The 26,013-nt window shown below is 38.2% G+C and overlaps 2 protein-coding genes across 3 annotated transcripts in view; one reads left to right on the top strand and one right to left on the bottom strand.

The window, feature by feature from the left end:
• The window catches only part of LOC128962086 (serine-rich adhesin for platelets-like), an 84,620-nt gene extending 64,876 nt beyond the window's left edge, over nucleotides 1-19,744 (top strand). Inside the window, exons 5-10 of one of the 2 annotated variants that reach the window (XM_054308420.1) lie at nucleotides 1,363-1,511; nucleotides 2,243-2,443; nucleotides 2,836-13,765; nucleotides 15,413-18,792; nucleotides 18,886-19,044; nucleotides 19,141-19,744. In XM_054308420.1, the coding sequence (XP_054164395.1) occupies nucleotides 1,363-1,511; nucleotides 2,243-2,443; nucleotides 2,836-13,765; nucleotides 15,413-18,792; nucleotides 18,886-19,044; nucleotides 19,141-19,269 (14,948 nt within the window). In that variant the 3' untranslated portion in view covers nucleotides 19,270-19,744. The remainder of the gene's footprint in view (nucleotides 1-1,362; nucleotides 1,512-2,242; nucleotides 2,444-2,835; nucleotides 13,766-15,412; nucleotides 18,793-18,885; nucleotides 19,045-19,140) is intronic. The other variant, XM_054308419.1, reaches the window with a different exon arrangement.
• Nucleotides 19,745-23,913: 4,169 nt separating this feature from the next.
• On the bottom strand, nucleotides 23,914-25,728 carry LOC128962189 (V-type proton ATPase 21 kDa proteolipid subunit c''-like). The gene is made up of 2 exons (XM_054308542.1): nucleotides 25,338-25,728; nucleotides 23,914-24,608 (listed from the first exon to the last, which is right to left on the bottom strand). The coding sequence occupies exons 1-2, from the start codon at nucleotides 25,465-25,467 to the stop codon at nucleotides 24,100-24,102; spliced, it is 639 nt and encodes a 212-aa protein (XP_054164517.1). The 5' UTR covers nucleotides 25,468-25,728; the 3' UTR covers nucleotides 23,914-24,099.
• Between the last annotated feature and the right edge of the window lie 285 nt (nucleotides 25,729-26,013).

Raw genomic sequence — 26,013 nt, 5'->3', positions numbered from 1 at the left:
CAACTGTGCTTACTATTAATTATTTAGTGAATAATTAGCATCGAAAAGGAAAGGGGTTATTGTCATTATACAGTGTGCACATACATACTGTACATACAGGAGATAAGCTCTACAAAATAGTTGGCCATTAGTTTGTTTGCTGTTAGACTTAATATATATATATATATTTATGGCTTATATGTGTATATTATGGCTGTTTTTTAAATAATAATAATAATAATAATAATGATTATTATTATAATTATGATAATATTGAATATAATGATATTGTTGTTATGAATTGCACTTTCAAAGTCATTTAATAATAAAGTCATAAACATTTAAACAGTAGAGTACTGTACTGTTTATTATTAATAATTGAAATAATAGTTTTTTTTTCTCTCTCTATCTCTCTCTTTTATTAAAATGTTTTAGTTTAGTGTTTGCCGACAATTTCAATATTATTATATAATAAAAATAATAATAGTTTAACTACTTTATTATTATTATTAGCTAGATTTTTCCTATTAAAAACTAGTTTATAGCTATTATCATAATGTTGAAAATAGTAATAATAATAATAATATATTTTTTAAGCATTTAATTTATAAATAGAAATTTTGTTGTTGTTTTTTTTTTAAATTTGCATCATTTAAAAAAAATATTTTTATTATATATATATATATATATATATATAATTTTAGCATTAATTTTTATTATAGTTATTATTGATGATTTTTTTATATGTACAGTAATTTATTTATTTTTTTAAACGGATAGACATATTTTAAAAGCGTACATAAAATTGTGAGTTAATAGTGATTTTTGCCGCACCGACACATACAGTATATATACTATATACTATATACTATATATATATATATATATATATATATATATATATATATATATACAAAATGTTGATAAAATTAATTATTCATTGGATATAACATATCAATACTTGTACTGTATATATATATATATATATATCTTTGCTATGTGTGTGTTATGAAATAAATTATTCATAAAAATAAAAATCTAAATAATCTCTCATTCATGTTATTTTGATTTTTTTTAAAAAAAATATATAGTATTTATCATTTCTCTATACATTAGTTTTATTATTATTATTATTATTATTTTATATATCTTATAACACCACACCGTCTCTCACTCTCTGTCTGCCAGTGCCGATGGCATTCACATACCGCCATACATACACACACACACACACACACACACACACACACACACCCATCCACATACACGTGCCATACATAACATAATAAATTGCATAACCCCCATATGGGACATACCTAATAAATATATATATATAAATAAATTTTTAATCCTACTGTTCCACTACTACTACTACCCTAATAGACTCGAGCTTAAAAGATGGTCTGTTCCACGAGTACAAGAAGCACGGTAAGGTCACAATGGTCAAAGTGGTCGGTCAGGGGACAGACAGGTTTGCGGTCGTATGCTTCAAAAAGCCGGAAGACGTTGACAAAGCACTGGTCGAGTCAAAGGTCAGTCTCGTAACGATATATCAGTCAATTAAATAATAATAATAATAATGCCTTTCCTTTTTATTTGATGATCTCTCTCTCTCTCTCTCTCTCTCACTCACTCTCTCTCATAATATCTCCATTTCCAGTGATATATATCATTATTTTTTTCTATTATGATATATCATAAACTCAAGAATGTCTGGTCTTTATATACAATATTTTTTGGGTTACATTTTTTTATTGTTGATTTATTTAGTTATTTTTTTGGTCATATATTTATTTGAGTCCATATTTTTTTTATTTTGTTGGTTGGATAGCTGTGTAAATCAATTTTTCTTTCAATATTTTTTTTTAAAAAAACAACTTTATATACAGCAGTATTTCATTAATACATTAAATAATTTTTCGTTTTCTCTATGATGTGATATTTCATTTGATAAAAATATATATATATTTTTGTTGATTTCATTTACTATGTTTCTCATTCAATGATCACTAAAATAAAATTTTCTCCCATTTATTATTTATTATATGAAATTAGTCTTTTATTTTTTGTTTTGTTATTAAAAAGATATATTACAACTCTCTCTCTCTCTCTCTCTCTCTCTCTTTTATTGGAAAAAAATAAAAATAATAATTTTTATTGTTGTTCACTAATGAATATGAAATAATTATTTATTTTATTGATTTGTTTCCATCATTATTTGATAATTAATTATTTAATTATTATATTTTTATTTATTTTTTAGGATAAATTGTTTTTCGGCTGCAAGATTGAGGTGTCGGCTCACGAAGGTATCGATGCCGAGGACAACGATTTTAGGCCACTAGAGGCCGAACTGGACGAACATCATCCGAAAGCTACCCGAACGCTGTTTGTCGGCAATCTTGAAAAGGATGTGTCGACCAGCGATCTGAAGGCCCATTTCGATCAGTTCGGAGAGATTATCGTAAGTATTGTCTGTCTGTCTGTCTGTCTATGTGTGCTGTTATCGACCTACCGGTTCCCTCTCACCATATTGTTAGCTCTCTGGATCTATCTATCGATTGTCAATACAATTGACAGATAAAGAGCGAGAAAGAGAGACAAATGATAGGCTTAAAAAAAACTTGTCGTTCAAACTGTCAGTATTGGCTTAAAAATCGATTTATTTGTATCAATATATATAGACTCTAAACCCATGAGCTAACAGAGCCCGAGTTATACCCCCCATACCCAGTGCATGTCATTGTTGTTGTTGTTGTTCATCGATTATATATATACACACACTTAATCTTATACTTATTTTCTTATTTATTATTTTGTTTGTTTCTATCAATTCATTTGCATCGACACCACCAGGAAATCGATATCAAAAAACAGGCAAACATGACATCCTATGCCTTCATTCAATACTCGGACATTACAAGTGTCGTGAAGGCGATGCGCAAACTGGACGGCGAAAATTTGGGCCAAAATCGTATTAAACTCGGTTTCGGCAAAAGTATGCCAACCACTTGTGTCTGGATTCACGGCATTATCGATACGATTACCGATAAACTACTGATGTGGCACGCTAACCGATTCGGTACAGTGGTCAACATATTGGTGGACAGGCAACGGGGTAATGCACTAATTTTTTACGATAATGTGGAGTGCGCCCAGATTGCCGTCCAGGATTTGAAAGGTCGGGTAATGAGCGGCTGCAAAATGCAGGTCGACTTTGCCAGCCGTGAGTGCCAAACAGCTTTCTTCGATCACATGGAAATGACCGGCCAGTTGACACCGACGGATCGTCAATGGGAACAACGTAGGCCACTGTCGAACAATATCGGCGGTGGCGGCGGCGGTGGTGTCGGTTCAGGGGGTGCTAATCAGTGGCAAGACTTTGATCAGTGCTACGATACACACCCGACGACTAACAATCGTGGACACAGTCGCTATCAGTCACGCACATCGGCCCGCAATTACAGGCCACAGTCACCTCTGTTTGCACGGAATCCGCCGGCCGGTTTCCGGGGACGAGCCTATCAAAGGTTTGCCCCGCAATCGGCCGACGCCTATGTCGACGATGTTGTCGTTGTCGACCAGCGCCGCCATCGCAGCTATGATCTCGAAGACTACGACGACAATGGCGAACCATTTCGCGACGACGATCGGGACAGCTATTGTCGCGGCGACCGCAACAGCGGCCGCGAGTTGACCTCCGAAACGTGCAGTAAATCCTATTCGCCGCTCTCCGGTCGGCGCAGTGAGAGTCCAAAAGACATTGTCGTAGTCGGCGGCCGACACCGGGACGGCCGCAGCACAAGTCCCTACCAGAAAAGTGATATCATCAACAAATTGGACACTGACCTAAAGGACCGGTGCTCCAGTCGACGGCCCAGTGATGACGAATGGAAGTCAGCGTCAATTGAATCGCTGGACGGCGGCCAACGGCGACGACCAAAGCACAAGAGCTGTGATTCAGACATTATATGTCATTCGCCACCGCCGCCGATGGTTCGGAGGCTGAGTCATAGCAAGAGTCCAAAAGACAAACAACTACTACAACAACAACATCTGACGGTCAACACCTCATTAGTGAACAGTAGTGCCGCAACAACTGCCGCCAACAATACGGCAATGAAAGGCCAAAATACACCGCAAAGTCCGACTGCTAGTCCTTGTTCGTCGAGTTTTGCTTCGCCACTTCGTACGGATTGTATTGATGGCGACATTGACAAAGAATTTGAGCCGTCGTGCGGCTCATCAAATGTCTGGCGACGAAAATCCACTGATGATTCCCAACTTCTTCTCGACATACCTACCGAACTGAGATTGCGATCCGATTCGGTGTCCGACTCCAGTGATAACGGTTTCGGTGGCGGCAGCGGCGGTGTCAGTATCCGCGAGTCGCTGAAACGTAAACGAGTGGACAGCGAATCGCCGGACACACCGACGTGCAGTAGCGAAGACATTGGCCATTTGGAGCGCAAGAAGCGACTGTTGGCCGCCGTCGACATTGCCGGCCATAAAGAACGATCCGGTAGTAATAGTTCGCAATCGTCGTCGACAAACGCCTCGTCCAAAGGCAGTACGGGTGGTTCGGCCGCTGGTCGCGACCTCGAAGGACTGGTAGCCGGCGATCCGATTATGTCGCGCAAGTTGGCCAAATTGCTCAAACGGCGCACCAGCAGTTCCGGCGGTGCCATCATCAACAGTGATATCAAATCAAAAGGCAGTGTCATTAGTCTACTGGAACACTGTATACAGTTGAGCACCGATAGCTCCACTCATCAGCAATTGGTCGATATTATCGGCACCGATACAACTACTAGCACTACCACCATCAACAATACATTGACATCCAAGTTGCGATCCAAGCATAATAATAATAATAATAGTATTATTAGTACAAAGTCATTGAAATGCTCATACGGTTCAAAAGATACCGGTGCGTCGGTACTGCCCGGTCTCAGGGTAGTCGATGCTACCACTGCGCTGGTCAACCATTCGTGGCCCGATCCCCGTCGGCAGCCATCGTCTGTTGGCGGTGCACTATCGTCGTCGACATGTTCGGTGGCCGCAGCGGCAGCTCTGTCGGCACTGACATCGCTAACTGCCAGCTCGTGTACCGCTCAACTGTGTTCAACCCATACAGCCGTTAACTGTAAACAATTGCACCGAAAACTTGAACGAAGTGACGCAATCTACGAGATGTCGTGCGATTCAGATGTTTCGGTACTTTCGAGGGTGTCCTCTACGGGCATCGAGTGCATCGATCGGACATTGATTACCAAACAGGATTTGGTGCACACGACTACCCCGAAACTAGACGAACACTGTTCCAGTGAGGTGTCGTCCAGCAGTGATAAAGCTGTCAACCAAAAGCTACTGTCGCCGACACTGACCAGACTAGTTGTGTCGCCGCTGACACTACCGTTACCCGAGTTTGCTATCACCAGTAGAGTGGGCACTCCTGTCGCAGTTGCCGTCGGCAGCGGCGGCAATGGGAGTACGGGCGGCGGTGGTGCCACAGCGTCAGCCAAAGTGGCCAACATTCCCATACAGTCGTCGCACGCGTCGCCTAAAAGTACGACAATTATGTCACCGTTGGGACAGATGTCACCCAACAGTGCAGTGCCAAAGATTAAGACCAACGCCACGACAACACGTGGCAGTGTTGTAGGAGTCGTTGTCGACCAGAAAACACCGACACAAGTAGTAGTAGCGGCAGTGGCGCCGACGCCACCGCAACAGCAGCCGACGACGATGATCATCGACAACAGCAAAGAGATGCTGGTGTCGACCACTGATAATCCCGATTCCAATACTACTGGTGTCGATGCGCTGATGGCAGCAAAACTGTCGGTCAAACAACAACAACAGCTGGAACCGACATTTGACGAGATATCCGATCCGGATATGTCGCCGCAAAGATCGCCGTCAATCGAGGACCGTATCAAAGCGCTGGACGCCAAGATTAATGCCTGGTCCGGGGCTACCACTACGGCCACTACTATTGTACCGAAAACCGAAAAGACTCCAACCATTGACTACAGTAAATATAATATCAAAAAGAAAAGTCAAATCAATTCGACTTCGAGTACTGATTCGCAAAGTAGCGAACCGTCGGATATAATGAAAAATCTGTTATCAAAGTCGTCGATCTTCGATCAGGACTCGAAACGATTGGAACTAATCAATGAAAAATACGAACCAAAAGACATCGCCAACATTGCATACGAGCCGTCGCTAACGTCACCGATAAATCATAAGCCAGTGTTCCGGACGAAAGCGGCGGCCAAAGAGTTCTCGACGCCGACGACTCAGCTGCAGTTGTCTTCTTCATCCACGCAATCGCATTCATCTACAGCTACAGTCGTCGTCACTGCAAACACCGATAGTCTGACGCCAAAGAGCTCATCTCTGCATCACTCATCCACACATCATTCATCTTCGTCTACATCATCATCGTCTACACTGTCCACTCATATCACATCCACGCATCACACGACGACTACCGCCGGCAGCGGCACCAACACTGCCAGCGGCGGCGGTAGTAGTCATCATCAATTGATTCCCGGATCGCTAACACGCAAACTGTCTGAACCGACCGGCCGAATACCATCGGCCAAAAAGGAGCCGATCACTCCGACTACGCCATTAACGCCGGCGCCATCATCAGCGCCCGCTCGAAGCGTTTCCAATCCGTTTTCGCCGTTCTCGAGATCTACATCGACGTCTTCGTCGTCATCTGTATCGGCAACGACACCGACGAACTCAATTCTGACGTCGTCGTCGTCGACAGTCTCAACGGCATCGACCGCTGTTCCCGCAGCGACACGTCTGCCGCAATCAAATCTATTGGGCGGACTTAACATCAAAAAAGAGTCGACAATACCGGCCAACAGCGGCAGTGCTGTCGGCAAAGATGTGCCAAAATGTGCGAATCGAGATCCGCGCGAAAATCGCGATCCACGGGTCGGACTCAAAAAGGACGTCAATCTGACGGCTAACGCACTCCTCAAAGACCAGTCGACACTGAAAAAAGACTTGTCTTCTTCTTCTTCTTCTGGTTTACCACTGAAGAACGAGTTCAACAAAAAGGCGTCACAATTGCAACAACATTCGGGTTCACTTCCGCCGCATTTGGCCGCCGGAGGCTTTTCATCCAAAGCCCAGAACCTGTTTCCCACCACTACTACTACTGTCCAAACTATCACACAATCGTCGTCAACGACGCCGAGACCCGATTTGTTGACTAAAAAGGTTGACAATTTGCAGAACAAGAAACACTTGACTAACGACGAGACCAATGAGTCGTCGTCGTCGGATTGGCATCGGATGGCCAACGATTCCTCGTCGGCTAAGACGGCCAACAAATTGTCGACAAATGATAAACTATCGAAACATTCACAGGGAAGTGGTTCCCAATTGAAGGACACTAACACCACCACTACTACTAGTTCTTCATCGGATAATCTGATGCAACAAAAATCACAAAAACAATTTCAAACAGAAAAGTCTTCGTCGGATAAGAAATCGGAAAAGTCTGGCGACAAAAATGTTGACAAAAATAAATTATTGACAAATAAAGTGAAGAGCGATAAGAAGCTTATGAAGACTCACAATAACAACAATAATAATAAAGATATGAAAGACAACAAACAATTGTCGTCGTCGTCGTCGTCGAAGAATGAGTCAAAAGACACTGTAAAAGAATCGTCAAAAGACAAGGAAAAGTCTGCAAAAAATAAATCATTAGACATGAAATCAGACAAGAAGTTTGATAACAGCAATAGTAGGGATTCGTCTGATAAGAAGTCGTCATCGAAAGACAAGTCGTCGTCGGATAACAATAACAAAGACAAACAAAAGAAGGACAAGTCGTCGAAGTCTGAGAAGTCCGAGAAGTCGTCGTCAAAAGACGGAAAACTGAAGGCATCAGAGATTCGGATGCTGTTGTCTATACCCGATCCGGACGAACCAATCTATTTCTCGATGTACGACAAAGTCAAGGCCCGTTCGAGTGCCAACCAGATTCGCGGTCAAGTGGCCAAAGTCGAGGACAATGTACGGCAAAAGTTTAGCCAATTGAAAGACAAACGACACAAACACGATAACGACAAAAATCGTACGACCAGTCAGGACACTGATTCCGATTCTGATGATAGTCTTCGCGAACGTATTATTGCAAAACAAAAGAAATCGTCGCAAAAGAAACGCAAAGTAATTATCGAATCTTCGTCGGATGACTCGTCCGATGATAATAATGACGACAACAACGATGACGATGAAGACGCCAGTCGTACTTCGCACAGACAACAACAGACGACTAGTAGTCAAAGTAGTCATCAAAAGTCTTCATCATCGATGCAGTCGTCGTCGTTGCAGAAGAAAAAGTCGATTACAAACAGTCGAGACAAAGACAGCGACTCTGATTCGGATATTATGATTACTAAATCCAAGAATACTGTGTCGTCGTCGTCATCGAAGTTGTCTCACAAAGAGAAGTCGTCAGTCTATACTACAGACAGCTCTTCAGACGATGACTTATTCGAGTCGATTCTAAGTTCGCCGAAACATACGATGGCCAACAAATTGTCTAACAAAGATCGGTTCAAAAGTAAACAACAACAACACCAACAGCACAACAAGTCGACCGATGAGTCCAGCGATGATGATATGGTTGTTGTCTCACACAAACAACAACAACAACATCAACAGCAGATGAAACAGAAAAAGAAAGAATTGAAGAAAAAATCAAAGAAAGACAAAGAGTTGTCGCTGTCGTCATCGTCGACGACAACAACAAAATCGGATAAGTTTTCGCTGAAAGAATTCGGAATGAAATCGGAGACTAAGTTGTCGTCGTCGGCTGAAAGGTCTTCTTCTCTAACATCTGTTGACAATAAACTGACGGATAAACTGAAGTCAAAGAATAAACAACAACAGCAACAGCTATCGAAAGCTGATACTAAAGACATTATATCGAAGGAGAGCATCAAAGACAACAACAACAAAGAGTTGTTGATGTCGATGAAGAAGCGCAAAGATATCTCGAGTACCGATGAGGACACCAAACAGTTGAAGTTAGCCAAACGCAAGAAGAAGAAGTCAAAGGCTTCGAAGTTGTCGAAAGAGAAGCGCCACTCGTCGTCGGCCAACAACAGAGATGAGATGTCGTCGTCGTCGAAACCGATGAAACATTCGTCGGAATCGTCGACCACTACGACAACGAAACGAGAACCAAATGATTCGTCCGATCACGAGATGCGGTCGTCGGGAATGTCGGAGTTTGAGGAACGACTCAAACGCGACTATCCGGACGTTAAAAGCAGCGAATCGGAGCACTCGGACAGCGAAACCCGAACCCATGTCCTGAAGTGCTATCCGAGCAAAGAGTCTCACAAAGAGTCACACAAAGAGTCACATAAGGAATCACATAAGGAATCGCATAAAGAGTCTCACAAAGAATCACATAAAGAGTTGCATAAAGAGTTGCATAAAGAAATGCATAAAGAGTTGCACAAAGAGTTGCACAAAGAGTTGCATAAGGAGTCACACAAAGATCCACACAAAGATCCACACAAAGAGTCGCATAAAGAGCATCAAAGAGGTGTTGTCTCGCACACCGAATGGGAGAAATCGGAGACAACGAAAGCCACGGCCGACAAATCGGCTACATTGGCGGCGGCAGCGACAGCCAACACACCGAAGACGCCGACAAACAAGTTGTCGACAAACATTCAATCGGTAACCAAAGCAGCGCAGGACAAGCAGTCTGTGTTGAGTGTCTGCGACAAGTCGGGCATTAAATCACCGAAAAAATTGGTGAAAGAGTCGACGATTGCTGTCAACACTATGAAAGAGATTAAGGAAAAGGATAAGGAAAAAGACGGCGAAAACAAACAGCGGCCGAAACAGTTTGAACAGAAACTGACCAAAGAGGAGAAAATGGCGGCCAAAGAGGAAAAACGAAAGAAATTGAAGAAACAAATGAAAAACAAAGAAAAAGAGAAAGAAAAGGATAAAGAAAAGGATAAGAAGGACAAAGATGTTGGCAAAGAGTCGATGAAAGAGTCGTCGAAGTCGTCATTGCATGAAAAACCAAAGAAAGACGAAAAAGAGACGACAAGAGAACGAGAGTCGTCGTCGCCCAAGAAGTTGTTAACCGATACGACAAAACCGAAGACAAAAGACGACAATATATTATTCAAGAGACGAAACAGTCTGTCGGTGTCTTCATCGTCGCCATCGATATCGCCGCCGCCAAAGACACCCGATCTTCAGCTGATGATGAAATCGTCGTCGTCTGCATCGATGGCATCGCCCACTTATGACGATCTGTTGGTCGGACGAGATAACGACAACAGTTCTTCAGGTGACAGCAAAGTGGACGAAGAGATTCTCGAAAACGCCCGAATGCTCGAAGAGTGTATGATGGCTGACAAGATATCGGATTCAAGTAACAGTTCCAGCGATGATCTGATAATGTCGACTAAGAACAATACGGCATCTGTGCCGGCGATTGGCAGTCATCAGCCGACGACTACTAGTCTGACAAATCTGATTAAACCGCAGACAACGCCACAACAGACTACTAAAGAGGATCCAAAAGTCATACAACAGCGTCGCTATGAGGAAGAAGCGGCCATACAGTCGCTACGGTTGCAGAAGGAGCTGATGGAAGAGCGCAACGATTGCCATAGCGACGACCATCAGAAGGATATTATCAGCAAACGGCCGTTCGAGGATCTGATGGCCGATTTGGCCGCACACAAGTCGATGCCAATAGAATCGTCGCCGTTGTCCTCATCGTCGTCGATCGTTAAGACAAAGCCTGTGTCGATCGAGGAGACAATGTTTGCCATTACCACTACTGTCGGCAACAGCAAAGACATACTGTTTGGTGTCGCAGATGTCGACACATTGGCCGACAAGCCTGACGACAATAACAAGGAAACTGAATTATTGGACGACCAGAGAGCCATTGAAGACGATCTGGCAGTGGCAGCACTGTTGCAGGACATGAGTGATCCGGTATTCAAGGATGACTATAATAAAGAACCAGAAGAAGAGTACGTACCGCCGGCTGTCGATCCTATTGACGACATGTCGTCATATATGGGAATGTTGGCCGACGAAGAACCGCCGCTACAAATTGCCGAATCGCCTGCACCGGCACCCGATTCGGTTAACGCCGACGAAACTAATGCTGCCCTTAGCTCTATAACCAACGATGACTTTGGTATCAGTGCTGCTGACAAGTGTTCGCCGCCGATGCCGTCGACGCACATAAAGTCGGAAATATCTGCCGATGAGTTGCGACCATCGATTAAGACCGATCATCAACATCTGGTGGTAATTGAACCGAAACGTGAGATTAGTGTTGCGCCACTACCACTACCAACACCACCACCACAGCTACCGTTGCCAACTCCGGTGTCTACGACGCCAATGATCGACAACAAGAAAGATGTCGCCAATGAATGGTCGACTGCATTGCGTTTAACACAATCAACAACACCAACACCAACTAAGACAACAATTCCGACTATAGCAACAACAAAACCAATACCTGTTGTTGTCGATGACGTTGCGCTTCCGGCAGCGCCGGCGGCTGCTGTTGTTGTCGAACGACAGCACAATGTCGTCAAGTCGCCAGAGATTATTAACTTACCGAAAGATCAGAAACCAGTTGTCTTCGGCGGCAATGTTTGCGCCGTTCCGACGGTCAAGTCTGAGCCACAAATGGCTGAACAACGTATTAATAAATTAGTTGTAGTCGACAACAGTATTGTTATTAAACAAGATTTGGACAACAAGTCATCTTTGCATGACTTACACGTCAGTACCGGTAGTAATGTTAGCGGTATTGTCGACAAATTGGATCAAAAACCGATAAAGTCGACAACGACGATACACACCGAAGAGCATCTAACAAAACCAGTCGACAATAGAACAGCTGAAGTGCCGCGACTATTGTCGCCACGACTGGTAATTGCCGAACAACAACAACCGTTTGTCGGTTCCGACTTACGCGACACTACCCGTGTGTCCGACAAGACTGAGGTTTTCGAAAAAGATATTGAATTTGATCCAAAACAACAACAACAACATCGTGATGTTGTACATCACAGAGAAACAGCGGTGGTCAACAAAGTTAGCGAACTGCCGCAACAACAACAACAACAAGCGATTGCGGCGGTCATTACTACCGACGCTAAATTGATGGCCAGTCGCGATGTCGCCCATCACGAGTCGAAAGCCGAAGAAAGTCGTGACGAAAGCGAAACGGACGACAAGAAGACCTGCGAACGGCCGAGACGTGGCCGCAGAGCCAAGACTCGCAAGTATTCGGAATCGTCGCTACAATTGCCTCGATATGAGACGGGATGTCTGGCGGGTGCTGCTGGCGGCGCACAACCGTTGTTGACTACTATGACAACAATGTCAACTACCACACCATCATTATCGACGACAACACCAACGTTGACACCATTGCCGCCGCCATTACCGCCACAGATACTGACTACTACTCCACCGAAAAGAGGTGCCAAACAAGCAGTTGTCGAACCATTGCCGCAACGATCGTTGCGTCGCAGTGGCCGTACGGGAGCTGTCGAGACTACACCCGACGATCAACAAAATGACAGCAACGAGTTATCAGATACAGACCACAGTCTCAAGATTGACGAAACACCTGTTCATGAAGAAGGTGTCAAACGAGTTGGCAAAAGAGGCCGCAAAAAGAAAGTGTCGACCACTGAACTGTTGCCGACACCGACGATGTCGACAATCAAATCGGCGGACATTATTGAACCGCAAAAGAAAGAACGTATAGTATTGTCTCTACCGGTGCCGCCGCCGTTGTCGTCGTTGTCATCGGACAAGAGTCAGACCGAACGCAAAGCGAAGATGTCGTACGATGTCTACGACTTTCATGATTCTGACGAAGAGGACACACCGACACAACTGCAACTCGAATCCATACACTCGAAGAGCAGCGGAAGCAGCTCTGACCACTCAAAGAGCAGTAGCACTCAATCAGTGTCGTCGTCAACGATTGGTGTCCATTCGGTGGTTACCGATACGCCTGCGACGATAACGGCTCACGAGCCGATTATTATGACCACTGTTGCCACAGCCGGAACCATCACAACCGGTAAGAAACATCTGGTTATTGACGAACCGACGCCTCCCATGTCATCAGTGTCGGACAGTCATCACAGCAGCCATCCATTAGTGTCGTCGGCGTCATCGTCGGCTCACTCGGCGGCTGACCAACAAATTGCAAGCAAAGAGTACGTCAGCGAAGTATCACAACACGGAAAGCTGTCAATTACTATACGATTGCACTCGAAGGACGGCCAAGACTCGGGTGCCGAAGTGGTTAAGACGTCCAAAGCATTACACGCCGAGCCCGACCACTCGTCTGAGACCAACATTAAGACGATTCAATCGTCGTCGTCGTTGCCGACAGCGGCGATCAAAGTTGGCGGATCAGCGGAAATGACTACTGGAGCTATTGGTACCGCCGCAGCCGCCTCCTCAACAGACACTAGCGGCCAGCAGAGTAAAGCCGTACGCAAATCGGCCCGTCTGGCCAAGAGTCAAGACCTGAAGGCTACTACCATTGACGAGACTATCGAAGATGTTATCAAAGGTCATCATAATAAAGATGACATCAATAGTGGTGGTAGTAGTAGTAGTGGTGGTAAGTCATCGAAACGTATTACCCGATCGTCGCGCAAAAGTGAAGAATTGGTGGTCGACTTGGGTGTCGGTGACGACCATAACGACGGTATGTATTGTTGTTTTAATAATAATAATAATAATATCTATTATATTTCTATTGGATATATCGATAAGATTTTTTCAATTATTTTTTATTAAAAATTTTTTTTATGGATCAAATGAAAGTTGTATTGAAATTTTTTATTTGTTTTTTATTGCAATTAATTTCAATATAATTGTGTAATTAATTAGTTTAGTACAAATAGTATATACAGTATATATATATATATATTTGTTTATTAAATTTATTATATAAGTGCTATAAAAAGTGAATGAATGATTAGTTAATTTTTTGTTATTTTATTAGATATAATTTTATAATATATTTTATTTATTTTATGATTGTATAATCAAATATTTACAGTACATTTTTGTGTATGTATGTATGTGTGTGTATATGTGTATGTATGTATGTGTGTATGTATGTGTGTCTATGTGTGTGTGTGTGTGTGTGTGTGTGTGTGTGTGTGTGTGTGTGTGTGTGTGTGTGTGTGTGTGTGTGTGTGTGTGCGAGGTTAGTGTTGCTAATTGTATAAAATTTTTATATAAAGTTATATCACACAAGTGGTGTATAAATATATATTGTGTTTATTTTTAGCTGATATAGTATTAATAGTATATAATTTTTCCTTAAAAAAATAATTATATAAAAATTTATATACATATGCAGTTAAGTACAATAATTAATTTTTTTTATATATATACGGTACTAACATAACATAACAATACAAAAACCTAAAAAATAATTAATAATTATTATTTTATTTGTTTTATATTTATTTTTTAATAATAATTGTGTGCACACACACACATATATATATATATATATATATATAATAGTGTCTGGTTTATAGGTATGTCTAGTTTATTAGCTTATGTATGCACAATGTAGTATCAATATTATTATTATTATTATTATTAATGATAAATGTGCTGATGATATGTGGTGATACATTGAAAACTAAAAAATAAAATAATTTATAAATACATTATATGTACTAGTCTATTATAATAGTTATTATTAGTATTATTATCGATTTGATTAAATAGCAAAATGAAATTTATTTTATTTATTATTATTTTTTACTTAATAAGTATTTTTTAAAAAAAATTGTGTTATCAGTGGTGCGAAAACATGAGACATAACAACATTTAATAGCTTAGGAAATATTATAATATATATATATATATATATTATTTATATATCATATTATTAAATCGATAATAGCCTCTATTATCAGTAGATAATTATAATTATAAATATAAATATATATATAATTTTATAAATTTTAAAACTAGTTTTTTTTCTATGTTTGAATTTTTCAATGGTAAACATATATACATATATTTATAAATATATATATATTTAATTTGATGGAAAGTTTTCAATTAAATTATATATATATTTATTAATTTGATTTTTATTATGTATGTGTGCTGTATGTGTGTAAAGTTAGTAAGTATTGAATTTCGCTAATAATTAATTTTATTTATTAATAGTTATTATAACATGTATTTTATAAGTTATTAATAATTATTTTTTTTATATAAAAAAACACATTTTGTTAATAAATGTTAAAAATTGATTATCAAATTATTATTATTAATAAATTTATATTTGTTTTAATTTATTTTATTCAATAATAATAATTAGATAATAAAAATGTGTTGCGCTCCTACCGAATAACACGTTCATCGACCCGGGGCTCCATAACGGCCGAGTCCGACGGCAACAGCAATGACCATACGGCCCAACCGACGGCCAGCACCAACACCACTACCTCTAACAACAACAACAACATTATCACTACTAACTCTACATCGACCATCACTCTTAGTAGTAGTAGTAGTAGTAGTGGTGAAACTACGGCTATTATACCTGAGTCGCAAACTACAACAGTCCTACCAGTGCATCGCCGATTACCACCACAAGGCTCGGCTACCGTACCGGTGCTCAAAGTGGAACTACCAAAGATTGCAACATCGGTTGCCGCTACCACTGTTACCACAGTCAACAACAATAACAACAAGACCACTGTTGACCAGAAAAAGAAAGCTATCGACGATAGTGTGCTGTGCGCTACTAGTGCTGGTGGTGTCGATAGTCTAGTAAAACCATCGGACTTAGCGGTGAAGCCGGTTATGGCCAAAGAGTTGGTCGAAACTAATACCACTACAACCGGCAGCGTTACTACCATCGATGCGGACGACTCGCGCGGAGCCAGTCCTGCAGTACTCATTGATCCCGTTACCGGTCTATTGGAACCGGTAGGTCACCAAAAGAAAGCCTTCGAACACACGGCTGTCATACAGGCGTGCAAATCGCAACATACCAGTGCCGCTGTTGTCACTCCGGCAACCGTTATCGCTGGATCAGCGATATCATCGTTGGTCAACACCACCACCGCCACTAATACAAGCGCTACGAGTGTTATAACAGCACCGATTGCACCCATACCGTCGGTAATTACCAGTACCAACATTCAGGACATACCGAACATATCGGAGCGCATTCACGGCTCGACAACTGCCGTCAAACTGAAGACTGGAAAACCATTTAATTTGCCCGATATTGACAAACAAGCAGTTATTACCAGTGCGACAACCAGTCCATCGGTATCCACTATTGTACCGATAACGCCGACTACACCGGCATTTACATCTACTATGGCCACCAAATCGCCGGTAATCACCGAATCTGGCATTCAAATGACACCAGCCATAACATCGGCGGCTACTCTACCGCCACATTCGCAACCTATAACTATAACACCGAAATATCCGCCACCAGTCGGTCAGCCACTGGTGCCAATTGCTCAGCCAATGCCGGGTCAATGGCCGCAAAATTTGTCGGTTCACACAACACAGTCAGCTCTAGCACAACAACAACAACAGAGACAAATATTTACAACACCACCGGTCACTCAACATCACAGACCGTCCATCACGTCATACCACGATTCCGGCAAACAGTTGATCTCAACACAGCCGACACCACAACCACCTCCGGCTCACTCGAAGCTAACACTGGAGCCCAAACCACCGGCACCATCAATGCCGACCAGTGTTGTCACAAGTCATACATCGATGGCTATCGAGTCGTCGCTAATGTCACCGCCAGTACATCTGAAACACGAGTCTTCATCGTCATCGCGACGCGACTCTATTGGCGGCAAAACATCGTCGCGAGTCGTTGTCGACAAATATGCCGGCGTACAGGTTGCCGGTTATCCGGCACCGGCTCACGAGGCCAGTGTCCACTTGCAGGCGGCAGCCAATCGCGGTGTTATCGAAGAGTTGCTACAAAATCAACACCACATACCCCGAGAACACCAGAAGGAGTTCCTCGAACGGGTCCAAAGGGAACAGCTAAGAGAACAGGAGAAAGCACTGAGAGAACATCAACAACAGCAACAACAGTCGTCGCGGGAACGGTCAATGACACCGGCGACTGGCGGCCATCACGACGGAAATCGCAGTGGTCCTGGCCAACAGCAGTCGGCTACACCTGACCCACAATCGGCTCTACCGCCGCATATGGCCGGACTGTTACGACCGCCCAGTCATTCGGCTGCAGCAGCGGCAATGATGGGTATCAATCCGTTAGCCGTAGGCATCCATCCGAACGATTTGCAGGCAATGATGGCCAACGATTTGGTTCGCCAGCAGATGATGCAAATGATGAATCCGTACAGCGGTCTGCCCAACGATATCCGGGCCCGACAGGAGGCTCAGATTCGGGCAGCGGCCGCTATGAACATATCGCCCCGATTTGTCTATCCGCCCGGCAACTTTCAGATGCCGCTGGTACCCGACTCGAAAGTGGTCGCTCACGAATTGAAAGAACGCGAACGCCGCGATCAGGAGGAACGGGAACGTGTGTTGCGCGATAAGGCCAACAAACAGGCTAAAGAATCGGGCCGCGAATCGGTCGGACGATTGTCTGCTCGGGAACAAGACGAACAGGACTATAAGGCGGCACTGCAACGACAGGCCGAGGCCGAGATCAAGCGTCAGGCCGAGAGTACACACGAACGACTGTTGTCGGCAATGCAACCGCCGCCGCCGTTGACACCGTTGCGCATACCGCCGGGTATGGCATATCCACCGCCAGGTATTCGGCAGTTTGCTCCGCATATGCTGTCGCCGCACGAACGCTATACGGATAGTCCGGCCATTGTTCACGGCTACGGCGCTGTACAGGGACGGCCGTCACAGATGCAGCCACACCAACAGCTGCAGCAAAGAGCCGAAGAACTGAAACAACAGGAACTGATGCGCCGGTCGCCAGTAGTCAAGCTGGACGATAGCCGAAAATATCAGGCGGCGTCGGCGGCCGAACTGAACGCAATGAACCAACGACACCAATTGACATCGCCATTGCCGCAGTACTCGATGCAACCGCCCGCTCATTCGCCGGGTGCACTGTCCTATCGTAAAGAAACAACACGATCACCGATGCCGCCACCAAACGACGTGGAGGCACTTAAAAAGCAAATGATGGCACAACAATATCCTCAACAGAAAGAGATGTCGGGCCAATCGCCCGGTCCGTTGGCATTGAATATGCAGAACCAACACACCCTTCAGCAGCAACTACAGCAGCAGCAACAGCAGCTCCACAACCAACAACTGAGCCAACAGGAGGGTCTGATGCGTCGATCGAGTACTATGCATCCGACACCGCAAATGGGTTCCGAACCGCCCATTCACGGACCACCGCCACCAGCGCATGCCGTTTCCCAGCAACAAGGACCGCATCACCAGTCCATGGCACTGGCCGGTCCCCAACACGCCAGCCAAGTGCCACAACACGGCGACGCCCTACTCCAGCGCTATCCGGTTATGTGGCAGGGATTGTTTGCCCTGAAAAACGACCAGGCAGCCGTCCAGATGCACTACGTGTCGGGCAATGCCCGTATCGCACGCGACTCGTTGCCACCGTTTACCGAGGGAGGCGTATCACCGTTGAGAATAGCCCAACGTATGCGCTTAGAGCCGCAACAACTGCAAGGATTGGCCCGAAAGATACAGGTATGTGTTGTCAAGTGAATCAGTCGGTTAACGATTAATTGATTGATCCCTGTCCTGATCGATGTTGTAATTAATTATATATTTATAATTTAGTCTATCGACGAACACTGTATACTACTGGCCCTACCGTGCGGTCGCGATCATATGGACGTACTCCAGCAGTCCAACAATTTGAAGACTGGTTTCATAACCTATTTGCAAAGCAAACAGGCGGCCGGTATTGTCAACATGAACGCACCGGGAACTCAACAGGTATGGATGGGCACATCAATTATAATTTTTTATCATTGATTTCCACATAAACTAATATATTGTTTGTTTGTTTGTTTTGCACCCGATATAATATAGCCGGCCTATGTGGTCCATATATTCCCGACGTGCGAGTTCTCGCATGAAAACCTGGTGCGCATAGCGCCTGACCTATTGCACAGTCTTCAAGAAATATCACATCTATTGGTAGTGATTGCAACCGTTTAAGACACTAACGACGACAACAACAACAACAACAAAATATATGACTGACTGACCAGATTATTGATGACAATGACTATGATTATGACAATAACCACCTGACAGAGTACCTATCTTTGATAAGGAACGGGATATATACACACTAAACACACATAAATACAGTGCACTGCCATTAACTAATTAATTGGTAATAATTGATTAGTAAAACAAAACAGAAAAAGGACAGGGATTATATAAAGCGTGCGATCATTAAAGCTATACCTACTATTACTACACAACCGGGAATCATATCACCATTACATACCAAACCATACCATACCATACCATACACACCCAACACATCATCATTACATCATTCATTAATATCATTCATTCATCAAACCATTTATATATATAAAAAAACTAAAGATATCATTCATTTTTATTTCAAAAAACTAATTAAAAATTAATTTTTTAATTAAATCCCTATAAAATGATAAATTTTAAAACCAATAATAATTGAAATGATATCTTTAGTTTATATATATATATATATATATTTGTTGTCAATTTAAATGTCATTGAACACTGGCTTATGAAATATTATAAAATAATTATAAATCAATGACATCTATCCCCCTCCCAACCCATGTTATCTAATTGACAATTTGATATATATATATATATAATTTGATTTTTTTAAAACAATTTTTTGATTATAAATATTGTAAAACATACACAAATACATACATAGATACACACATACATATATATGTATATAAACAGTATATGTTGTATAATTGAGGTTTTAATTGGCGTTTAATATTTGACATAAAAAAAATCATTGAAAAAAGAGACCTAAAAAATATATAATGTTATTGTTTAATAATTATTATTATTAATATTATTGATTATTACCTATTAAATGGTCTGTAAACATATTGATTATTATTATTATAATTGGATATATATGAGAGATAAATTGAAAAACTATTATATTATTATTATTATTGATTATAAATTTAAAAAATATAAATATTAAAATATATATATATATAAACCGTTGTTCTCTATATTTTATGTTAAAATAATAATATTTGATGAAAAAAAATTTCTTTTGTGGATAAATTGATAAAAAAATATTTTGTTTTTAATAATAATAATAATAATAACTTTTTTTGAGAAATAATTAAATTTCATACAAATATATAGTGATCTCGAAGTCATTATAAATACTATAAATATTATAAATATAATTATTATTAATTATTGATGATTAAGATAAAAAAGAGAGATAATATTTGGACATATATTATAAATATATAAATATATTGTTTTTTTTGTTTTAATAATAATTTTTGTTTTGATGATAACAACATATATATATATATTACAAAAAATACTCTCGGTCATGTTTTTGCTATATAAAAATAATTAATTGATTGTACATTATTTTCAAACATAAATATATGAGTAGTAAAACATATTACATAACATTACATTTAAATCAATCATAAATTGAAAATAATTTCAAAAAAAATCGAGAGTATATATATATATATATAATTATAAATTATGTAATTCATATGTAAATATTTAATTATTATTATTATAAAGTATGTAATTGTGTAAAATTGAAAAAATGTTTTAATTTTTTTATTAATTAATATTATTATTATTATGATTTGTCTGTTTTACTTGAATTTTATTAATTAGTATTTTTCTAAACACCGATTGCTTTTATATATCTATATATATATTTAAATTTATAATAATATTATTTTATTACAGAAAAAAATTCTGGTTTGAAAAAAACATTTAACAATATTTTTATTTCATTAGTGATAATAATATTTTTGTTTCGTTTTATTTTTTGTTTTATTTTTTATTTATCAAAACACTATTTCTTATTATTATTTTTTTTTTAAATATTAAATTTAAACAAAATTATTTTGCAAATATATAATTATAAAATTCAATAAAAGTTGACAATTTAATTAAATAAATTAAAAAACTTCTGAGTGTTTATTAATTTTATAAATTTTTACTATTAAAATAATTGCTTTATTTTTAGATTATTTGTAGACAAAATACAAAACTAATATTTTCCCCAATTATTGTTGAATTGTTATAGATTTTAGACCAGAATATTCTGTATTAAAATATTATTATACTAATTGTTTTTTTATATTATAAATATTTCTCATTTCAAATTTTTTTTTTTAATTATTAGTGTTATTATAAATTGGTAATTAATTTTTAGTTCATAAAAAAATCTGTTTTTATTATCTCTTTTTTAATTGTTTTAAAATTTTTCCTTAAAAATTGGTTTTTGTGTTTTATTTTCTGTTTATTTGTTTGTTTGTAATCATTGTACGAACTATTGATGATATTATTATTATTATTAATGTATGAAAAAAATCATTAATTATTATATAATATATATTTATGAAATCAGTTGATATTTTGACGATAAAAACGCACACAATTTATCATTAGGTATTGAAAAACTATGGGTATATATCCCGGACACTACACCCCTTTCATTGATGTTTTTCCCTTTAGTTAAATGTAAAGGGGAACGGTATGTTGGGGGTAACCAGTCCGGGCTTAATATGCTTATACAGGTTTTTTTTAAAAAAAAAATTATATCTAATGTATAGTACAATTGATATTATTAATTGCTGTAAAATATATATATTTATGATGAATATTTTGTATATATTATTATTATTATTAAATATTATAATATTGATATTATTATTTATTTTGTTATATTAATTTATTAATTTAGTTTTTTTTTTCATATTATTTTTTTATAACAAAAAAAATTGTTTGTATAAAAATAAAGGCTAGAAATTAATTGAGAAATTTATAGATGCATATGATATTCATAAAACATATTTTTTAGTTTTTCAATAAATGAAAATTACAAAAAACAATGCTTTATATACAATATATAAATATAAATATATATTGACAAATATTATTATCTCATCATAATCAATAAATTTTGCATCAGGGAAAAATAAATAATTATAAATTATTTATAAATAATATGATAATAAAATAAAATAAAAATAATAATTTATAGATAATTAGAGAGAAAGAGAGATAATAGATAAATTAATTGTAAAAAAATCTATTTTTAAATAAATTTTTGCTAATAATAATAATATTAATACTGTAATATCTTAAAACTTTTTTTTTATATACAATGTATATAAAATCAAAAAAAAGGTTATTAGACTAATGAAATTAAATTTTTAAAAAATAATTATAATATCATTACATACATACACATACATTATATGTAGTAATTAGTTGAACATCATTGATAATATTGATATTAAAAAAAAATAGATTCATTAAATAAAATATTATTACATCAATTAGCAAATTATTTAAAAATAGCAACTAATAAAATAGTAACTAAAAAAAATTTTTTTTACAATAATTATAATAAAGCTGTACATACAGAAAATAAATTGATAAATTGCTAAATCTATGTTTTAGAATATCTATAAAGTGGGGGACGGGGGGGAGGGGGTCGAGCCGGGAATACATGTAATTTAAATTTTGAAAAAAACAATTTTTGTTTTTTTTTTATTTGTAACCAATTTTTTTCTCTCTCTCCAAATATATGTATTGATATTTACTAATTCAGTAAACAATTTTTTGTTGTTATTGTTTATAATTGCATTTATAAATATATTTATTATATATTAATTAAATATATATATAAATATATATATGTATTAATGTATATTGTATTTAATGAGGTGTTTATTTTTGATTGATAAAAACAAAATTAATTATAAACACTTTACACACACACACACACTATTTGCTCAATTAAAAATCAAATAGGTAATTATTTGATTTTTATTTCAATTTAATTAATTAATTATTTATTATCATCATCATCAATATTATTATTATAAATATTATTTTCCACTATACTATAATGCTATTATTATTATTATTATTGATTGTATAAATATTTTATAGTAATTATTTTTAATTGTAATTGTTTTATCTCTCTTTGTATAAAAAAAAATTTAAATTTATTAAACAAACAAATTATTGTATTAAATAACTTATATATAGATTATTATTACTATTATTATTATTATTAAATATGATGTGAAATTTTATTTGTAAAGTAACTGCTGTATTATAATTATGATAATAATAACAATTATTATTATTATTATTACTATTAATAAATAAAAATTATTAAAATTAAATCATATTTGTTTAATTTATTTTAAATTAATTAATTTTCTAGTTTTATATATTTACTGTACAATCATATTAAATATATCATCAAATTATTTATAATTATAATGATATAATATTAATAATAATCTCATAATTAAAGTACAATTTGTTTCCGATTAAATATACAATAATAATAATTAATTAAATACATTCAATTCACACAAAAAATAACAAATTTAATTTAATTATAATAAATATAATTTTTTAAATCTTTAAAAAAATACCACTAATACTAATAATAATTAACTAAAATTTAAATACATATCCAATTCAATTGTATAGTTATTTTTGTAAAACACAATTAAAAACATTGATTTTTTTATATATATATCTCTTTTTTAATATATTATATTAATAGCAATAATAATGATTAGCAAATGTCTAGTCATCGGGAAATAGTTATGTTTACCGTCGATGACATAATAATAATAATATCAATAAAATAATAACAATGATTATGTATGTGTTTGAAGAAGGAATGGTTAGGTCTTCTACTAGAATGATAATAGGCTTCTCTATGTGTGTCTGTCTGTCTGTCCATACGTTTTGGCCACACATTGTCCGCCGTCCAACTCAGTGATCCTTAGTGCCCATATTGACTCTGGCGTTCAATATGACGGCCACAATCAGTCCGAACAGGCCGATAGCCGAAGCAAATATTTCGACAATCAATATCTTGACAAACAGTGCCGGATTGGCGGCATCGGCCAGTGCGGCACCCGATCCGACTACGCCTACAGCCAGTCCGCAGAATAGATTGCCAAAACCGACGGTCAGACCGGCGCCAAACATAATATAACCCGAATAATAATTGGCCGCTTTTTCTTTCAGATTGGTCTCAAACTTTGTCGGATCGTATTCATTGATACCGTTTAGCATAACAATGGCAATGATTATACCATAGATGGCTACGGCTTCGCAAAAGATAATTGAGACCAAGTTTTTCGTACGAATTCGCGGAGCTTTAACACCGCCGCCGACTATCGATACGCCAGTTGTTAGTATACCGACGGCTGCGCCGACTACTGATAGGGATATGGATAGACCGATACCAAGTGAACACCACATATACGGCGATATACCTATAGGTTTGTCGGAAAATATACGGTTAATTAAGTGGCGGATAAAACAGGTGACGGAAGGGATAGATAGATAGAGAGAGACAGAGAGATAGAGAGAGAGACAGAGACAGAGAGAGACAGAGAGAGATAGAGAGAGAGAGACAGAGAGATAGAGAGAGAGAGAGAGACAGAGACAGAGAGAGACAGAGAGAGATAGAGAGAGAGAGACAGAGAGATAGAGAGAGAGACAGAGACAGAGAGAGACAGAGAGAGATAGAGAGACAGAGAGACAGAGAGAGAGAGAGAGAGAAAGACAGAGAGAGACAGAGAGAGAGAGAAAGAGAGAGACAGACAGACAGACAGAGAGAGAGACAGACAGACAGACAGACAGAGAGACAGAGAGAGAGAGACAGACAGACAGAGAGAGATAGAGAGAGAGAGACAGAGAGAGACAGAGAGAGACAGAGAGAGAAAGACAGAGAGAGAGACAGAGAGAGAGACAGAGAGAGAGACAGAGAGAGAGACAGAGAGAGACAGAGAGAGACAGAGAGAGACAGAGAGAGACAGAGAGAGAGAGAAAGAGAGAGAGAAAGACAGAGAGAGAGAGAGAAAGAGAGAGAGAAAGAGAGAGACAGACAGACAGTGAGAGAGAAAGAAAGAGAGAGAAAGAGACAGACAGACAGAGAGATAGTAAGGGTTCGGGAGTTGCGGTGGACAGACAGTGGACAACAGTTTGGTCAGTTGACTTACCTTCAAGAAGCCAAGCAATATCACCGAAACGCCGGCCCCGACCGGTCAGCATATAGTATAGTCCGACACATATTAGTGAGAATAGTGTTACCGATGCTAACACTGCTTGACTTGAATACAGTAATGACATATTGATTGTTGAAAATACGGTATTTATTATTATTATATATTATTTAGTAGTAATTAATAGAACTGTTATATCAAATGCTATAATCAATAGTATGTTTGTTAGTGTTGACCGTTTGACCCGACAATTAGTGTTCCAAACAATTATGTATTCATTGACTTAATTAACTAATAATTAATTAATAATTCTATAGAAATGTTTCATTCATATCATATATATTTTTTAATACAGTATTATTACATACACTGTCTGTAAATGGCGTAAACATTACTAATAATAATAATACTAATTGAAACCAAAACGGTTCACAAACAACGTTACATTTTGTTCGAATTTTGTTGTTGTTGTAGATAATGTAACTAGTTTATATATTTATTAATACTATATATAGGTACAGTGTACAATAATTAAAAATTTTTATATTAATATTTTTTTTAAAGGGAATTAATAAACGTAACGTTTGATTTGTATGACCCAAAAAGGGGAGTAATTTTTTTTAAATTTTGTTGTTGTTGATTTGTTTGTTCTATTCGAACACAAAAATATTAT

This window comes from Oppia nitens, unplaced genomic scaffold, assembly GCF_028296485.1.
Source record: "Oppia nitens isolate AA-2021 unplaced genomic scaffold, nextdenovo-longstitch-racon4-pilon3 scaffold6_pilon_pilon_pilon, whole genome shotgun sequence".
Lineage (NCBI taxonomy): Eukaryota > Metazoa > Arthropoda > Arachnida > Sarcoptiformes > Oppiidae > Oppia > Oppia nitens.
This window is presented reverse-complemented; position numbering and strand designations above follow the sequence as displayed.

Coding starts and splice junctions, on each gene's coding strand:
- LOC128962189 (XM_054308542.1), bottom strand. CDS start 25,467: ATGTCATTACTGTATTCAAGTCAAGCAGTGTTAGCATCGGTAACACTA. Junction 24,609..25,337: donor TATTGCTTGGCTTCTTGAAG/GTAAGTCAACTG, acceptor ACAAACCTATAG/GTATATCGCCGTATATGTGG.